Raw genomic sequence first — 14,583 nt, forward strand, 5'->3', positions numbered from 1 at the left:
CGCGTAGCCTCATGCATTGGGCATTCTCCGCATGTTTAGCGGCAGTGTAACACATGCGGCGTTTTTCATCGTTTAGTATATTACATATATGGATCTGTATCACCTATAAGGCAAAATACCATTGTTTTTCTATTTGTACTATACTTAACTGACCTACCAAGGACATTTATATAGCCAGATGTCAGAGACCACCAGCGCTAATTGAGGACATCTCTTATATTCTCAGATTAGGAAATTACCTTGGATGAGAGGAATGTAGCGAGCCAGAAGCTTAGCCCTCTTCTTCTCATAACCTTTCTGGGTGATGTCTCCTGGAAGACACAAGAGAAGGGGCGATGTTAGGAAGCACATATCACATCACGACAAGCGCTATTCTCCCTGCAACAAACACTTGTAACCTTCACATATTTTTAAGGCCATATTTAATGCTTCTCAATGTATGTGATCAGTTGGATCAGTTGTAGAAAAGGAGCGGTAGGAGATAAAACACATGGGATTTTTTGTAGCCATCCTTACCCTACTATATTAAACCAAACCGCCCTTTGGGACACAATTGGGGACTTTTGAGTATTTGATAACCTTGTTCACCAAATCATTTATTTCCTGTCCCTCTTCAAACGTTAGCACCTTTACTTATCCCTTCCCCCTCTGTCGTTGCTTTGTCTCGTGTATACCCCCTTCTTTTTACGCTTTTATATAAGATATTTGAATAGCACTTGATTCTGTCACATCTCTACCACAAAACTGGTTCATTCTTTTTTTCACTGCAACCTGTTCATTTATATTCCTTTTTTTCAAGTTTTTTTCTTGTCAACTGTGAAAATTCTTCAATAAAAAATTACAATTGTAAAAAAAACAAAAAAAAAAACTGCAAGCATTTAATCTTTTGCCGCTCTATTCCTGAAATTACGGTAATCACATAAATTGGAAAGCATTACACATTTCCTTAAAAAAAATATACATTTTATATGTATATATTTTTTTTTGTTAAAGGAAATGTGTAAATCTGCAGGGTTTTTATATACGGTATTTCCTGGAGACTTCCTTTACAATTAATTCAGAACTGGGCTAAAATACTGACTTCGTTATAGAGGCACTTCATGAATACAATTATCTAACATTTTTTGGGTATACGTTTCTTCTCTGTGAAAGATAATTAAAGGGGATTTTGCACCAGGTGTTTGCTACTTAACCAGAGAGCAGCACGATAAAGGGGCAGAGACCCTGATTCCAGCGATGTATCACTTACTGGGCTTCTTAGTGGAGTTTTTATAAAATCATTATTTGATCAGCCTGAGATTATCACTAGAGAGGACTAGTAAACCTGCCGTCAGGTAGTCCAACCCCGTCCCCATCTCTGATTGGTAGCTTTCCGTATACACTGTGCATAGGCAGAAAGCTGCCAATCAGTAGCGTGGGTGGGGTTATACAGAGCTCAGCAAATAAAACAGTTTTTTAATCAAAACTACAGCACCCAGTAAAGTAAGTGACACATCACTGGAATCAGGGTCTCTGCCCCTACATTATACTGCTCTCAGATAGGGTAGCAAAAACCTGGTGACAGATTCCCCTTTAATCCCTTCATAACCCATGACGTATAGGTATGCCATAGGTGGTGTTCCTCCCTTTGATGCGGGCTCCGGCGCTGAGCCCGTATCTTTCCCGTCACATGACAGCTGATTTGATCGCTATCGTGCCCCTAACAGCCAAGGGTGAAATCACGATCCATCTGCGGCTGTTAACACGTTAAATGCCATTGTCCATCACTGACAGCGCCATTTAACACGAGCGCGCCAGAAGCGCATCACAAACCCTGCCCACTAGCACGAGCTGTGGCCGGCGTCCACAGGAGATAATTTTTGCTACACAAAACAGGGCCGAAGCCTGGCTATGTGTAGCACAAGCGAGCGGATGATCATAGCTTCAAGTCTCCTAAGTAGACTATTGAAGCAAGTAAAAAAGTGGAAAAAATGTTTTAAAAAATCTAACAAAAATTAAAAAAAATATTAACAAACCTTCAAAAACACCCCTTTTTTGCCCCATTCAAAATAAAATAATAAAACAACATACACTTGGTATCGCTGTGTTCAGAATAACCCGATCTATCAAAATATAAACTAAAGTGACCGGATCGATAAACGGCGTAACGAGAAAAAAATTGAAACGCCAGAATTAAGTTTTTTTGGTCGCCGCAACATTGCCATAAAATGCACCAACAGGCGATCAAAATATTATATGTGCCCCAAAATGGTATCAATAAAGACATCAGCTCGGCGAGCAAAAAGTAACCCCTCACCCAGCCCCAGATCCCGAAAAATGGAGACACTATAGGTCTTGGAAAGTGGCAGTTAAATTAAAAAAAGCCTATACATGTTTGGTGTCGGCAAACTTGTAATGACCTGGAGAATCATAAAGGCAATTACCAGCACTGCTGCTATGACCGGTCACGTATCTGACTTGAATATTTTTGGTCACATGCTGACTATATGCGGTGGGCTCCTATCAATATAGGAAAATTGGAAGAAGCCGGATTATACTAGTTGGCACGTGACCGCAAGTATGCAAATCCGATACCGTGCTGGGAAACTGTCACACTGTAGTCACATACAGTAACTGCAAAGTTCTGTCCCAAGCTTGGAAACTCCTTTTAAAGGTTGTCTCATATTCAATCTTCAGTAGCGAAACTTGCTTCCCAGCTTCCTGCTTGCCAGGGTGCAGTATTCACCTACTCCTAATGATTGACAGTTCAGATCAGTGGCATAAAAGTGAGGATGGCCTGACGCATGCGCCCTCCGATACTGCTTGCAGTGGCAGCATTACCTCTGCAAGCATTAAGAGAACCGCTGCGATACTGAAGGTGGCAGGATCCAGTGATGAGTCCAGCCTCAAACATAAAGCAGGCAAACACTTTAGCAAAAAGCTTTGTAAGCGCTGCCTTCCTTGCCTAGGAAACCGGCCTCCTCTGATAGACCGCAGAGGAGGCCAGTTACCTAGGCAATGAGCCGTAAACTATAAAATGAAAAATCCATTCACTCTTGAGAACAGAGAGGATTTTTAATAAGTTTCAAAATTAAGTATTTTTTAAGCAGTTAGCAATTTTAACCATTATTGATATTGAGAAAATACAACTGTAAATGTTATATACAATGTATTAGGTAATAAAATCTCTGAAAAAACCCACACACTTCTATATATAAAGAATATTATTTTAGATTGTGTACTAGGACTATGTAAAAAAAAAATAAAGCATTAAATATCAGTGTATTGAATAAAATCAACCAATCAGTTCTCAGAGAACAGAACAAACAAAAATCAATAGTACATGAGCGCGAGATGAGCAGACGCTGTTGTGACAGATCGGAGCCTTGATTATCGTAGGCTAGGGAAGAAAATCCCCCAATATGCTGCGCTATGAGCTCATATCAGCGAGACAGCGACCGTAAATACAAGAGAAGCCACAGACCGTCCCCGCGGGAGGTAAATTTAATGCACTGAAAATCTCTTTATTACAAGACGGCTTATCTCCCGAGACCCTGCATAGGGGCGAACAGGCAACATAAAACCCATACTAAGCCCTATAATAGGATTCCACCACTGGGCTTCAAACAGAAGATAAGCAGCTGTCCCTAAACAAAGTCCTGTGAAAATGAAGTACGATCACAACTTTCCTGCAAGAATCCGGCCAACGCGGTGTAAAACACATAAACCGGTCAGCAAATCAGCCCGTCAACCAATCTGCAATGTGCCAAAATTAAATGTTCAAACAAAAAGGATTAAGCCATAGGTTTTATCCTCCAGCCTGGCGCACCCAGCGGCACAGATCCCACTGATCGGCACATGATTATTTTCTTAACAAAAGTAGTTTACGTTAATAATTGGATAACGGCTAATCGCTGCACATATGGATCCGGGTGGAGCAGACGGCTGCCTAGAACAAACCATATAGATTGTGGATCACTGGTAGGGTCGCTTCCACAAGTTCTATATCACAGCACGATGCCAAAGGACCAGAACCGTCAGGCAAGCAAACATCATTATACGAGACAACAGGCCAACTGCCTGCTTACAGAGGACCTGTCACTGGATTTTTCCTCCAACTGGTGCAGCTCCACTGATCCAGGAACTTTTTATTTTTCTTTGATGCCCCTACATTCCAACGCTATGCCCCCCGGTGATAAAGATGCAATTTTTCACTTCAATCAACTGGGCATATTTCGCTGTGGGCATTTTACTTTTTTTCTCTGACTCTGGCCAATCAAAACAGGTCCACACACAGAAATATTCTGTGGTACACGCCCAGTTGGTTGACGGAAAAATTAGCATTTTTAATACTAGGGGCATAACTTTGGAACGGAGGAGCAAAGGAAAAGAAAAATGGTTCCAGAATCAATGGAGCATCTCCAACTGGAGAAGGTCCTCTTCGAGGGGTAGGGCCAACATGTACATTAGAGAACTGTCAGCTGTACGATCATTAGGCCAAAAGTTATCGTTCTTGACTCCCCCATACAAAGAAACGCACAGCCGAGCGCTTCTGTGTTTTCTATGGGGCTTATCTCAAGGGAGAACATAAATATCAGCCATTGAAAATCCACCATGCCGGATCCTTCTCTGGTCAGGAGTCTCCATACCTTCGCCTTTAGAGTGTTCCATCAACCCGTACTCCGTCTATATAATCTAGTTCTGGGTTCCAACTGGAAGAATGTCACCAAATCCACTCGTTTCAGAGGAAAAGGCAGAACATCAATGGGGTGATGCAATGTCTCGACTATCTCCTGACAGCACATGTTGAATTTGAACATGCTCGCTCATTTTGTTTCTCATGGCGATAAGTCATTGGTTATAAAGAACACATGCATGCCAACCTGAGCCAAGCGTCTATGTCTATCTGGGTGTTGAAGCAACAATAGTACCTGGACATATATCATGTAGTTCTTTGAGCTGATGCCGCACAATGTATGCAATGGTAATGGAGAACATTCTTCGATCCTTTTCTTTGTCATGGAGATAAGCATCCGCCAGAGAGTCTGGCAGCGGCTCTCTCCAAGAAAACATCCGGCTCTCTCCAAGAAAACATCCGACCGCTCAGCTGATCCCAGCATTTCTGTGTATGTTGGAAAAGGTAGCAGTCACCTAAACGATTGAAGACTATCTAATTTGTATGACCACCTTCAGACATCTCATAAAAGCCATTGGTAGTCTTCTTAATGGCAAAATGGGAAAACCTCAGTAAATGCTTATCCCAGTAAAATTCACAGATGAACTCTAAGAAAATGTAAAGAATTATAAATTTGGGATTTTGTCTCAATAGCTTATAAAAAAAAATTCATTGATGGAGATCACATAATAATATAAAACAGACAATTCTTTCATGCCTACCAACGTTCAGAATCAACTGTAGCCTTCAGTCTAGGGCAAAAGTGAGATTTAAAAGCATCTACCAAGTCTGGGTCAAAACTGTGTAACATATGGACCCTATGGCTTTTTAATTATTCTAAATATATTTGATCCTAGTAAGCAGAACCCTTTGTATGTCCCCCTTGTACAATCCCAGTCTGGTTCACGGTCAACACACATTGATCGGAGGGGTTGAATAATCAGCTGATGGGAGTGAGCCAGTGGAAGAAGGAGACTGGGTTCATTGGTAATACTGAGCGGAGGGAAAATTCTGCTAATACAGTGCACAATATATATAATATACAAATATTAGTCAGCATTTGGGGTTTCTTTGAAGAGACTTTTCTTTATTGTCTAGTGGTATTTTCCAATTTTTGTACCAAATTCTGGCGCACGTGTGTTGATGAATTTTAAGCAAAATCAAATATATTTTGGGGGCTTTTATCTTACACAGATTTTGTAGTGAACTGGAGTACAATTGTGCTAAAATATTTAGCAAAATGTTGAAAAAGTTGCACAAAAGTGTTGGATTAGGAAAAAACACCACGCCCACATTGTCACATATTGGAAGCATTTCAACTCATGAAAAAAAGGCGCAAAATAAATACATACACGCACACACATATTATATCTATCTATCTATATACACACACATATACATTTTACACACAACTTACGCACAGATACATACGCATCCATAATAAACTAATCCACAGAATACGATAATATACAAACTATGAGTTCAAACTTAAATTACACCATAAAAGATATTAAAACAGTGGTTGTAACATAATAAGTAATGTACATCAAAATATGTATAAATCAGCTATTTTCCATAATAAATTACTGCCAAATATTATCTAGCACTTCATTAACTATTAACCAGACAACACTCACAGTAATAAATCCATGGATTCCCGCTTGTATAAATCGCACCTTGCAGATCTGACGTACTTGTAGAAGACCAGCCTTGCTATTTGGGGTGTATATATATTATCGGACGGCTCATACGCTGGATATACGGGCCACGTTGAGCCCTTTGTCAATGGATTTCAGTACGCAAACATCCAAAGACTGACACAACAAAGAATGGAGAAGCACAAAGCTTGTAAGCGTTCGGCATATACACACAATCCTCCTCCATCTAATTAAGCCCCATGATACAAAGCCAATCCCATTATTCTAAAGCATTACATCTAATTAATTTCTATTCTCCAATTTGGTCAATTACAGTAATGGGGGCACAAACTAGTTAACATATTAGCTGGTAGAGGGTTATTCTTTAAACCATGTGAATCATGGCATTTTTTTTCCGGTTTCAATGTCAAGAAGATTAAGTGACAATTACATCCACCAGTTAGGAGGATAAACGCCCGGAATAAGGAGGCCTGCTCCAGCTTGTGTGACTGGAAGTCATCGAATTCAGATTGTCCATCTGCTCCACTCACCTTCAGCGCTTCACACCTAGCAGGAGCATCTGTCAGTGGCTTCTGTGCCCATAGACAGTAACGTGGCCAGGAACCATTGCCCCAGAACCGCCGTGGCTCCTACAGCTACAGGCTCAACTATCGGAGAAGGGTCCAAATTCAGAATGATCAGCAAAACTGCACGCACTCAATGCTGTCCCCATTGCACTGATCACATCCCTTTGTTCCTCTTTGTATAGACTAGTGAGGGAGCATCTCTCCACCCCATGGAGGCAGATTAACCCATCACTTGCATTACCCTACATCCTCCACTCTGTAACTGTCCCATAAGAACATGGAGACAGAAGGAAAACAGCTGCTCCCCTAGATAAAGGATGGACGGACGGCAGAACCTCTCCGGGGAGTTTGAGAGAAGATACGTCTCATAGTCTATCATCATGGCCGGTAGAGAAATCAATCCATGGGAGAGAAGGGGTTAAGAACGCTACAAGGTACACTTCTATTGTGCAGAGTGGCAATGGCCAACAGGATCATTATACAAGGAGCCTATAGAAGATTCATAGACTGCAAAGCCACATCAGTGACTTCTCCTAGAAACATGCCTAACCCCTGCAGCACAATGACTGGAGCTCCAGCCATCTATTCATCCACAGCGACCCCCATTCATGGGAATAGGCAGGCGTTGCCGGCAGACAAAATATCTCTGTCATTCGTGTGAAAGGCCAGAATGCATCCATCTGAACGGACATTCAGCCGGCCTGACGTACAAAGGACCAGCGCTGTGGACAGGACAAGCAGCCTCCCCCTTGTGGTGCCCAAAGGTTCAGAGTGAAACAAAAGCCCACTGTTAAAAGTCAATAAGTCCAATCAACTGGCGGGCAGGTCTTCTGCGTATCTCTAGATCCCGCTTAACCAGTCACATTAATACACAAAAGCAGGCCAAATCCAAGGCTGGATATCAATCTTCTTCTGAATGCTCAATTGGTTACTTTAATAAATATCTAATAGGTTTTCTCAGATTCTAAACGATAACTCAGGCCTAAATCCATCCCACGGGAATTAGGATGAGAGTCTAATTTTTTGTCAAATTAAAGGGGTCGTCCAACAAATAAATATTTTTTTTCAAAGTGCTCAGATGGATAAAAAAATGAAGCAATACTCACACTCAACGATGTACCGTAACGCATGTTCCTTTGCCTACCTGATCCCTGCCGGCCTCTACTTCCTAGTCCAATTTTAACACATAAGAAATGTCAACAAAGCCAATCACTGACCACAGTATGGCCTGACTCAGGGTTGTGCCTAAAACGTAATGGCTCCTAGGAGAATCTAGCCTAACCCAAATGATCCCCTTGTCCACCACCCTAATAACCCTCACCTCACACAGGACCCTTTTAGTAAAGTCCCACAGCTGCCAAAAGTTCATCTCTTTGTAAATGCTACATTTTACCATACCATAACCACGGATAAAAGTCAGGCAGACCCATAGATATCAGCAAGATCGGCTGGCCATCTAATGTGTATGGAAGCCTCCCAACTTTTCCCCGACAGATGATATTGGAGAAGAGAAGGATTGGGCTGTTGGGGTATCAGTGTCTGATCCCTTTGTTCTGCGCAGTCTGACAGCGACTCTCTCAGAGAACCCTCTCTATACAAAGAGCGGTGCCTGAAACCGTGCTGGTACCGCCCCGTGGCTGAAACCCAAACGCTACCCGGGGGAATAAAGTTAATTTCCTTCTGGCAGTGGGGCTCTCAGTGCGGGCGCTGGACAGGTTCAAAACGCTATTAACTTGCAGATTAACCCCATGTCTGCAGATTAATAGCATTTTATTGTCGCGACAGGTTCCCTTTAAGCGACAGTCGATAGTCGTAAGCCAATCAGTTAATACGATCATTTTGTGATGAAACATGATATCAGCAGCACATCATCACCTGTTTCCACAGGACGAAGTGCTGCTGAGAACGATCATTTTTAAGCCAGCGTATAAATCATTTCACCTAACGATCAAGCATTCTGCGCATTCGTTAGGCGACTTCTGATAAACGGCCAGTGCAAATAATCCTTTAGATATTAACAGATTTATCCAACTTTGATGGAATTCCTGTACATTTTAATTAGACATGTAATGTTTATTGCCACTTTCATTGTACAGTCAGTGGGCTTGTATTGCCCGTTTTATTGTTTCCCATCCATAACTACCAATAATGGCGCAGTGTCGGGCAGAATTTCAAAGCAGTTGTATTACTGAATTATACCTTCAAAGTAATATTAATTACCATTTCCTTATTATATCATTTATCTTCGATATACCTGTGCAGCAGGTTTACAGGATTGACAATGCTCACGTAACAATAGAAACAGCTCGTATAATTATCATAGCAACTGCTTAGTTTCTATGAGAGTGAAAGTGCCCGCTACATTCCTAGATTGCGATCTAAGGCCGTGTTCACATCAAGTCTACAGCCTACAAGGAGAAAATATATTGGGAGGGTCTTCTGACATCTCTCAGAAGGAAGACTGCCTATGCATGTCTATATAGTCGACACCACTGCCCAATAAATAAATAAAAATATATGTCTAATTTTATACACATCTATAATATATACACACACACACACACACACACAGACACACAAAGAAACAAACAGTGGGGGTAGGTACACTTCAACTTTGAGAGACGGAATCTATAAAGAAAATCCAGAAAATCACATTGTATGATTTGTAAATAATTAAATTGCATTTTATTGCATGAAATAAGTATTTGATCACCTAACAACCTGTAAGAATTCTGGCTCTCACAGACCTGTTAGTTTTTCTTTAAGAAACCCTCCTACTCTGCACTCATTACCTGTATTAATTGCACCTGTTTGTACTCGTTACCTGTATAAAAGACAACTGTCCACACACTCAATCACACTCCAACCCCTCCACCATGGCCAAGGCCAAAGAGCTGTCTAAGGACACCAGGGACAAAACTGGAGACCTGACAAGGCTCGGATGGGCTACAGGACAATAGGCAAGCAGCTTGGTGAGAAGGCAACAACTGTTAGCACACTTATTATAAAAAGGAAAAAAAACACAAGATGACTATCAATCTTCAGTCTAGGGTAAGGATGATTCTGAGAAAGGTCACGAATCAGCCCAGAACTACACTGGAGGACCTGGTCAATGACCTGAAAAGCGCTGGGACCACAGTCTCAAATATTACCGTTAGTAACACACTACGCAGTCATGGATTGAAATCCTGCAAGGCACGCAAGGTCCCCCTGCTTACGTCAGCACATGTCCAAGCCCGTTTGAAGTTTGCCAATGACCATCTGGATGATCCAGAGGCGACCAAAATAGAACTTTTTGGTATCAACTCCACTTGCAGTGTTTGGAGGAAGAAGATGGACGACTACAACCCCAAGAACACCATCCCACCGTGAAGCATGGTGGGGGAAACATCATATTTTGGGGGTGCTTTTCCGCAAAGGGGACAGGATGACTGCACCATATTGAAGGGAGGATGGATGGAGTCATATATCGCGAGATTAGTGGCTGGGTCTTCCAGCATGACAATGAACAAAAACACACAGCCAGGTCAACTAAGGAGTGTCTCCTTAAGAAGCATTTCAAGGTCCTGGAGTGGCCTAGCCAGTCTTCAGACCTCAACTGAATAGAAAGTCTTTGGAGGGAGCTGAAACTCAATGTTGCCCAGCGACAGCCCCAAAACCTGAAAGATCTGTAGTAGATCTGTATGGAGGAGTGGGCCAAAATCCCTGCTGTAATTTGAGCAAACTTGGTGAAGAACTACAGGAAATGTCTGACCTCTGTAATTGCAAACAAAGTTTTCTGTGCCAAATAGTAAGTTCTGTTTTTCTTTTCTATCAAATATGGTACTTATTTCATGCAATAAAATGTAAATTAATGAGAGAGAAAATGAACAAGAATTTTCGGTGAAGGTGGAAAGGCTGATTGTGACACATGTAAGGCAGCCCTAGTCATCATATTGGGGGATACTCGCAGCACCGGGTCAATTAAAGCACACCAGCCACGTTTTTCAGTTTTCACACTTCAGCAGTTTATTGCACTTCATAACTGCTTATCACACAGTCCATCTTAGTGGCTCACCGGCACATTACACACATAACATTCGGGAGCCTTTCCAGCGACAGACACGTCCACTTGGCTCCAGTTACAGCCTTCAGCTAGGCAACAACATAAATGTCCATATAACGCAGTGTTTTTACCTTTGGCGAGTTTTAGCTGCTTCAGGTTTATTCTGCCACCACTGTGGCTTTACGGCTTCCCAGATGGGGGTCTCCAGCCCTCGTACCATCCAAGGCTACTGGTATGCTTACACAGCCAACATCCAGCCTCTGCCTTTCAGGCTCTTGCCTTCCAAGCCTCCGGCCCTCCAAGGCTACTGGGATCGCTTACACAGCTCGCTTTCAGGCTCCACCAGGCCTCACTAGGCCTCTCACTCTAGCGGTGTCCCACACGGGAACAGGCCTCACACCTTACACCCCCTGTCTCAAGACTACCAGGGTTTATATATCCTGTAGTACACATACACAGGACCTGTCCTGATGTCACAGTCATGTGACCAGACACCTGAGGGGGAGGTACATGGTCAGCCAAAACACTCCTGGACCATTACCATAATGCCGCAAGTCGCTGCATTACATATCCCCCCCCCTCTGTTCAAACTTGTGGGGTTGAACACATGATATACACAATTACCTTATAACCCACAGTTCACACCAAGACTTGACAATTGCGCTGCTCAGCCCCTGGAACCTTAGTCATCGACATTAGCCCATTCCTTAGGGACCTACCATCTGTCATTGTCACTGACTTCGTCAAGTCACATTTCTGGGTCGTAACTTTCTCAGACCTCCCTAGCTCCCAGCGGTCAGTCGTAACCTTGTCAGACCTCCCTAGCTCCCAGCGGTCAGTCGTAACCTTGTCAGACCTCCCTAGCTCCCAGCGGTCAGTCGTAACCTTGTCAGACCTCCCCCGCTCCCAGCAGTCAATACAGCAGTGTGACTCACATGCCCTGGTATCTAAGGTCTGGTTTGACTCCGTACTGTCCCGTCCTCTATTGGGTCGTTTGTATGGGCCACTCAAACCCGAGTTACTGGAGGTCTCACTACCTCTAAACCCACGCCCACTACTCTCAGAACATCTTGAAAGGTCCCTAACTTCAGCTGTAGCTGTTCTGTTACTTAGGGGGCCCTTTCTCTGTCTGGTCTCACAATTTCTAGATGGCTGCCATCTTCTGCTGCTCAGATGATGCGGTCTATCCACTCGCAGTCTAGCGAGATTCAACTGTTCCACCTCCCGCAGGTAGATCACTCGGTACTCCATCAGCATGCGCACATATGCAAGACTTTCTTCCGTTCCTACAGCGGAGAATGACACCATGCCATCTTCATCTGGTATCCAGTCCTGACGATCACGTGGACTGCTTACTTTCACCACACCAGACTTCTTTACCATCATCTGCATGGCTCGGCCATTCCTCCCAATGAGCTTTCTCACCAGAACATGAGGCACCCGGATGACCTCTTCCCGCAGACTGTGAGCTTTTCTCATAAAGCTCCAGTTGTCTAACGGCTTGTTCCGTCTTCAACTGGAGAAACCGCTTCGTGCGAATACATCGCCAGTGCATGTCACTTAGGATCACCACCCTCTTCACTGTGACTTCAGCCGTGGACAGGACCACCAGCTGTTTAGCTTCTGAGGTCGAGTACACCTTACAGGCTCCCATGGCCTTCTTAAACTCTTCATGCACGGACTCACTGGTGCACTCTTCTCTCAAATCCTCGGGTACATCTATGAAGCATTTGTACCGAGACGTTTCTGTCTCACCAGTGGTTTCCAGACGATCAACCAGCTCAGGTTTCAGGGACAACTGACTTTCAGCTTCTTCACCCTGTATGCTTCCCCTGAGCTGACTCACAGCTACAACTTCAAGAATTTTGGTCTTGACCACTTCCATCTCATATTTATCCTCTGTTAACACTCTCTTAGCTCTCCTCAGGTCCACCTTCTCATGGTATAAGGGAGTGAGTGCAATTTTTTTTTCCTTTTCCTTCTCCAAGGAGGCCTCGTTCACTGAGTGATACTTTGCCAGGCGACTTTTGAGCTTCCTCTAGCTCAGCTACGCGCCTCTCAGCAGCCCATCTCTGAAGCTCTTCCTGCTTCAGCTGCTCCTTTAACAGTAGAGTTCTCTCAGACCTCTTTGTCTCCAATGCTCCCACTCGGCTCTCAACAGCCAGTCTCTCAAGCTCCCCTTGCTTCAAATGGGCTTGTAGCGACTCCTTGAGCTCCTTGATCTCGGCTCCTACATCCACCGAATCACCCGAGCTCGTATTATTCGAGGAGGTATCCGTTTCATATCTCCCATCTCCAGTGGCCAACTCCTGGCCCTGGTCTGTGGCTTCTCCGATAGACTCCTCCATCTTTTCCTGCTCAGCTTCCATCTTGCTGATTCTTTCCTTAAGGCACGTCTCTGCCCTCTGGATATTATCACAGAACGTCTGCAGCTCCTTCACCTGAGCTTCCAGACCTAGGGTCTTTCTGCGGAGATCACCATTTTCATCATGGGGGTCCTGCAGAGTGGTCTCAACCACTTGGTGCATGTGTTCTGCATCCGTCTTATCCTCTAGTTTTTCTTTAACCCTGAGGAAATCCTCATAGTCTCTCTTAATTTGTTGCAGTTCCCCACTGCGTTCACTACATTCCTTCTTGGATTCACACAGCTCCCGGTTGAACTGTTTGCGCAGTCGTTCTAGGTTTTGTTCACGCCCAGAAACTTCATACTGCAGCTCCTCTTTGAGAGCAGACAGCTCTAATTGTACCAGGGAGAAGCGATCTTTCACCTCGCATAACTCATCTTCACACTCCGCTTTGTCAATCTCTAATTGAAAAACCTCCTCCTTGATTTTGCGGCGATCCTCCTCTATTTCGTAGAACGCTTCCTTCCATTGGTTAATTTCCTCGTTGCTTCCCTCCAGGTCTCGCTGCCAGTTCCTCACAACCTGGTATATTTTCTGCCGTTCAGACTCCAGGCTCCGCTGGTCTGAGGACACGTTCCCCAGGTTTTCCCTTAGTTGCTGCACGTCACTCTGATACTGCTGCCTGATAGGCTCCAGCTCTTGGTCAGGACTGGCCGCCTCCTCTTTCAGGGCTGTCAGATCCGTCTGACTCAGTACTGTACCGGAGGTTGCTACTGGCAACGTCACCTCCTCTTCTGCCTCTAACGGAGAATCCACACTTGAAACAAAGGCACACAGTACTACATATTCTTTATTTTCACTTGCAGCAAAGACTACAGGAGCAACCTTTTTGTGGCCCTTGCGCCGTCGACGACGAGAGGGGGACTCTCTCCCCTCGTCTAGCCCCTCCTGACTGAACTCTCTTTCTACTTTTGTAGTGTCACCGTCAGTTGTGGCGTCTGCGTCACTCCCTATGGTGTCGTGGACCAACAAGTCACCTCCGACCTTGACGTTACCCCCTTCTACTGGAGCTACTCCATTATCAATGGTCACATTGTCATTTTTAGGCGGTACCAACCCACCACCAGTAAATGTTTTTGATTTTCTATACTCCACGCTGTTTTGAACAACCGCCCCTTTTTTAGACTCCGCCTCCTTTTTAACAACCACACCGGTAGGGGAATTTTTACAAGAAAAATCAACAATAGTCTTAGGACTCAGTTCACAACAGCTCTTACCACCTCCCCGGGCACTCTGGGACAACAATGGCGCCCCC

General features: G+C 44.0%; 1 protein-coding gene across 8 annotated transcripts in view; it reads right to left on the reverse strand.

Annotated features, from left to right (window-relative positions):
- Nucleotides 1-14,583, reverse strand: part of DIP2A (disco interacting protein 2 homolog A) — a 111,917-nt gene that overhangs the window by 45,662 nt on the left and 51,672 nt on the right. For 6 of the 8 annotated variants that reach the window (XM_073646746.1, XM_073646751.1, XM_073646747.1 and 3 more), the window contains exon 2: nt 240-311. In XM_073646746.1, the coding sequence (XP_073502847.1) occupies nt 240-311 (72 nt within the window). Of the gene's footprint in view, nt 1-239; nt 312-6,842; nt 7,084-14,583 lie in introns of those variants that run through there. The other 2 variants (XM_073646750.1, XM_073646748.1) reach the window with 1 other exon arrangement.

This window comes from Phyllobates terribilis, unplaced genomic scaffold (assembly GCF_046119375.1).
Source record: "Phyllobates terribilis strain yellow unplaced genomic scaffold, ASM4611937v1 Scaffold_9__5_contigs__length_417890890, whole genome shotgun sequence".
Classification (NCBI taxonomy): domain Eukaryota; kingdom Metazoa; phylum Chordata; class Amphibia; order Anura; family Dendrobatidae; genus Phyllobates; species Phyllobates terribilis.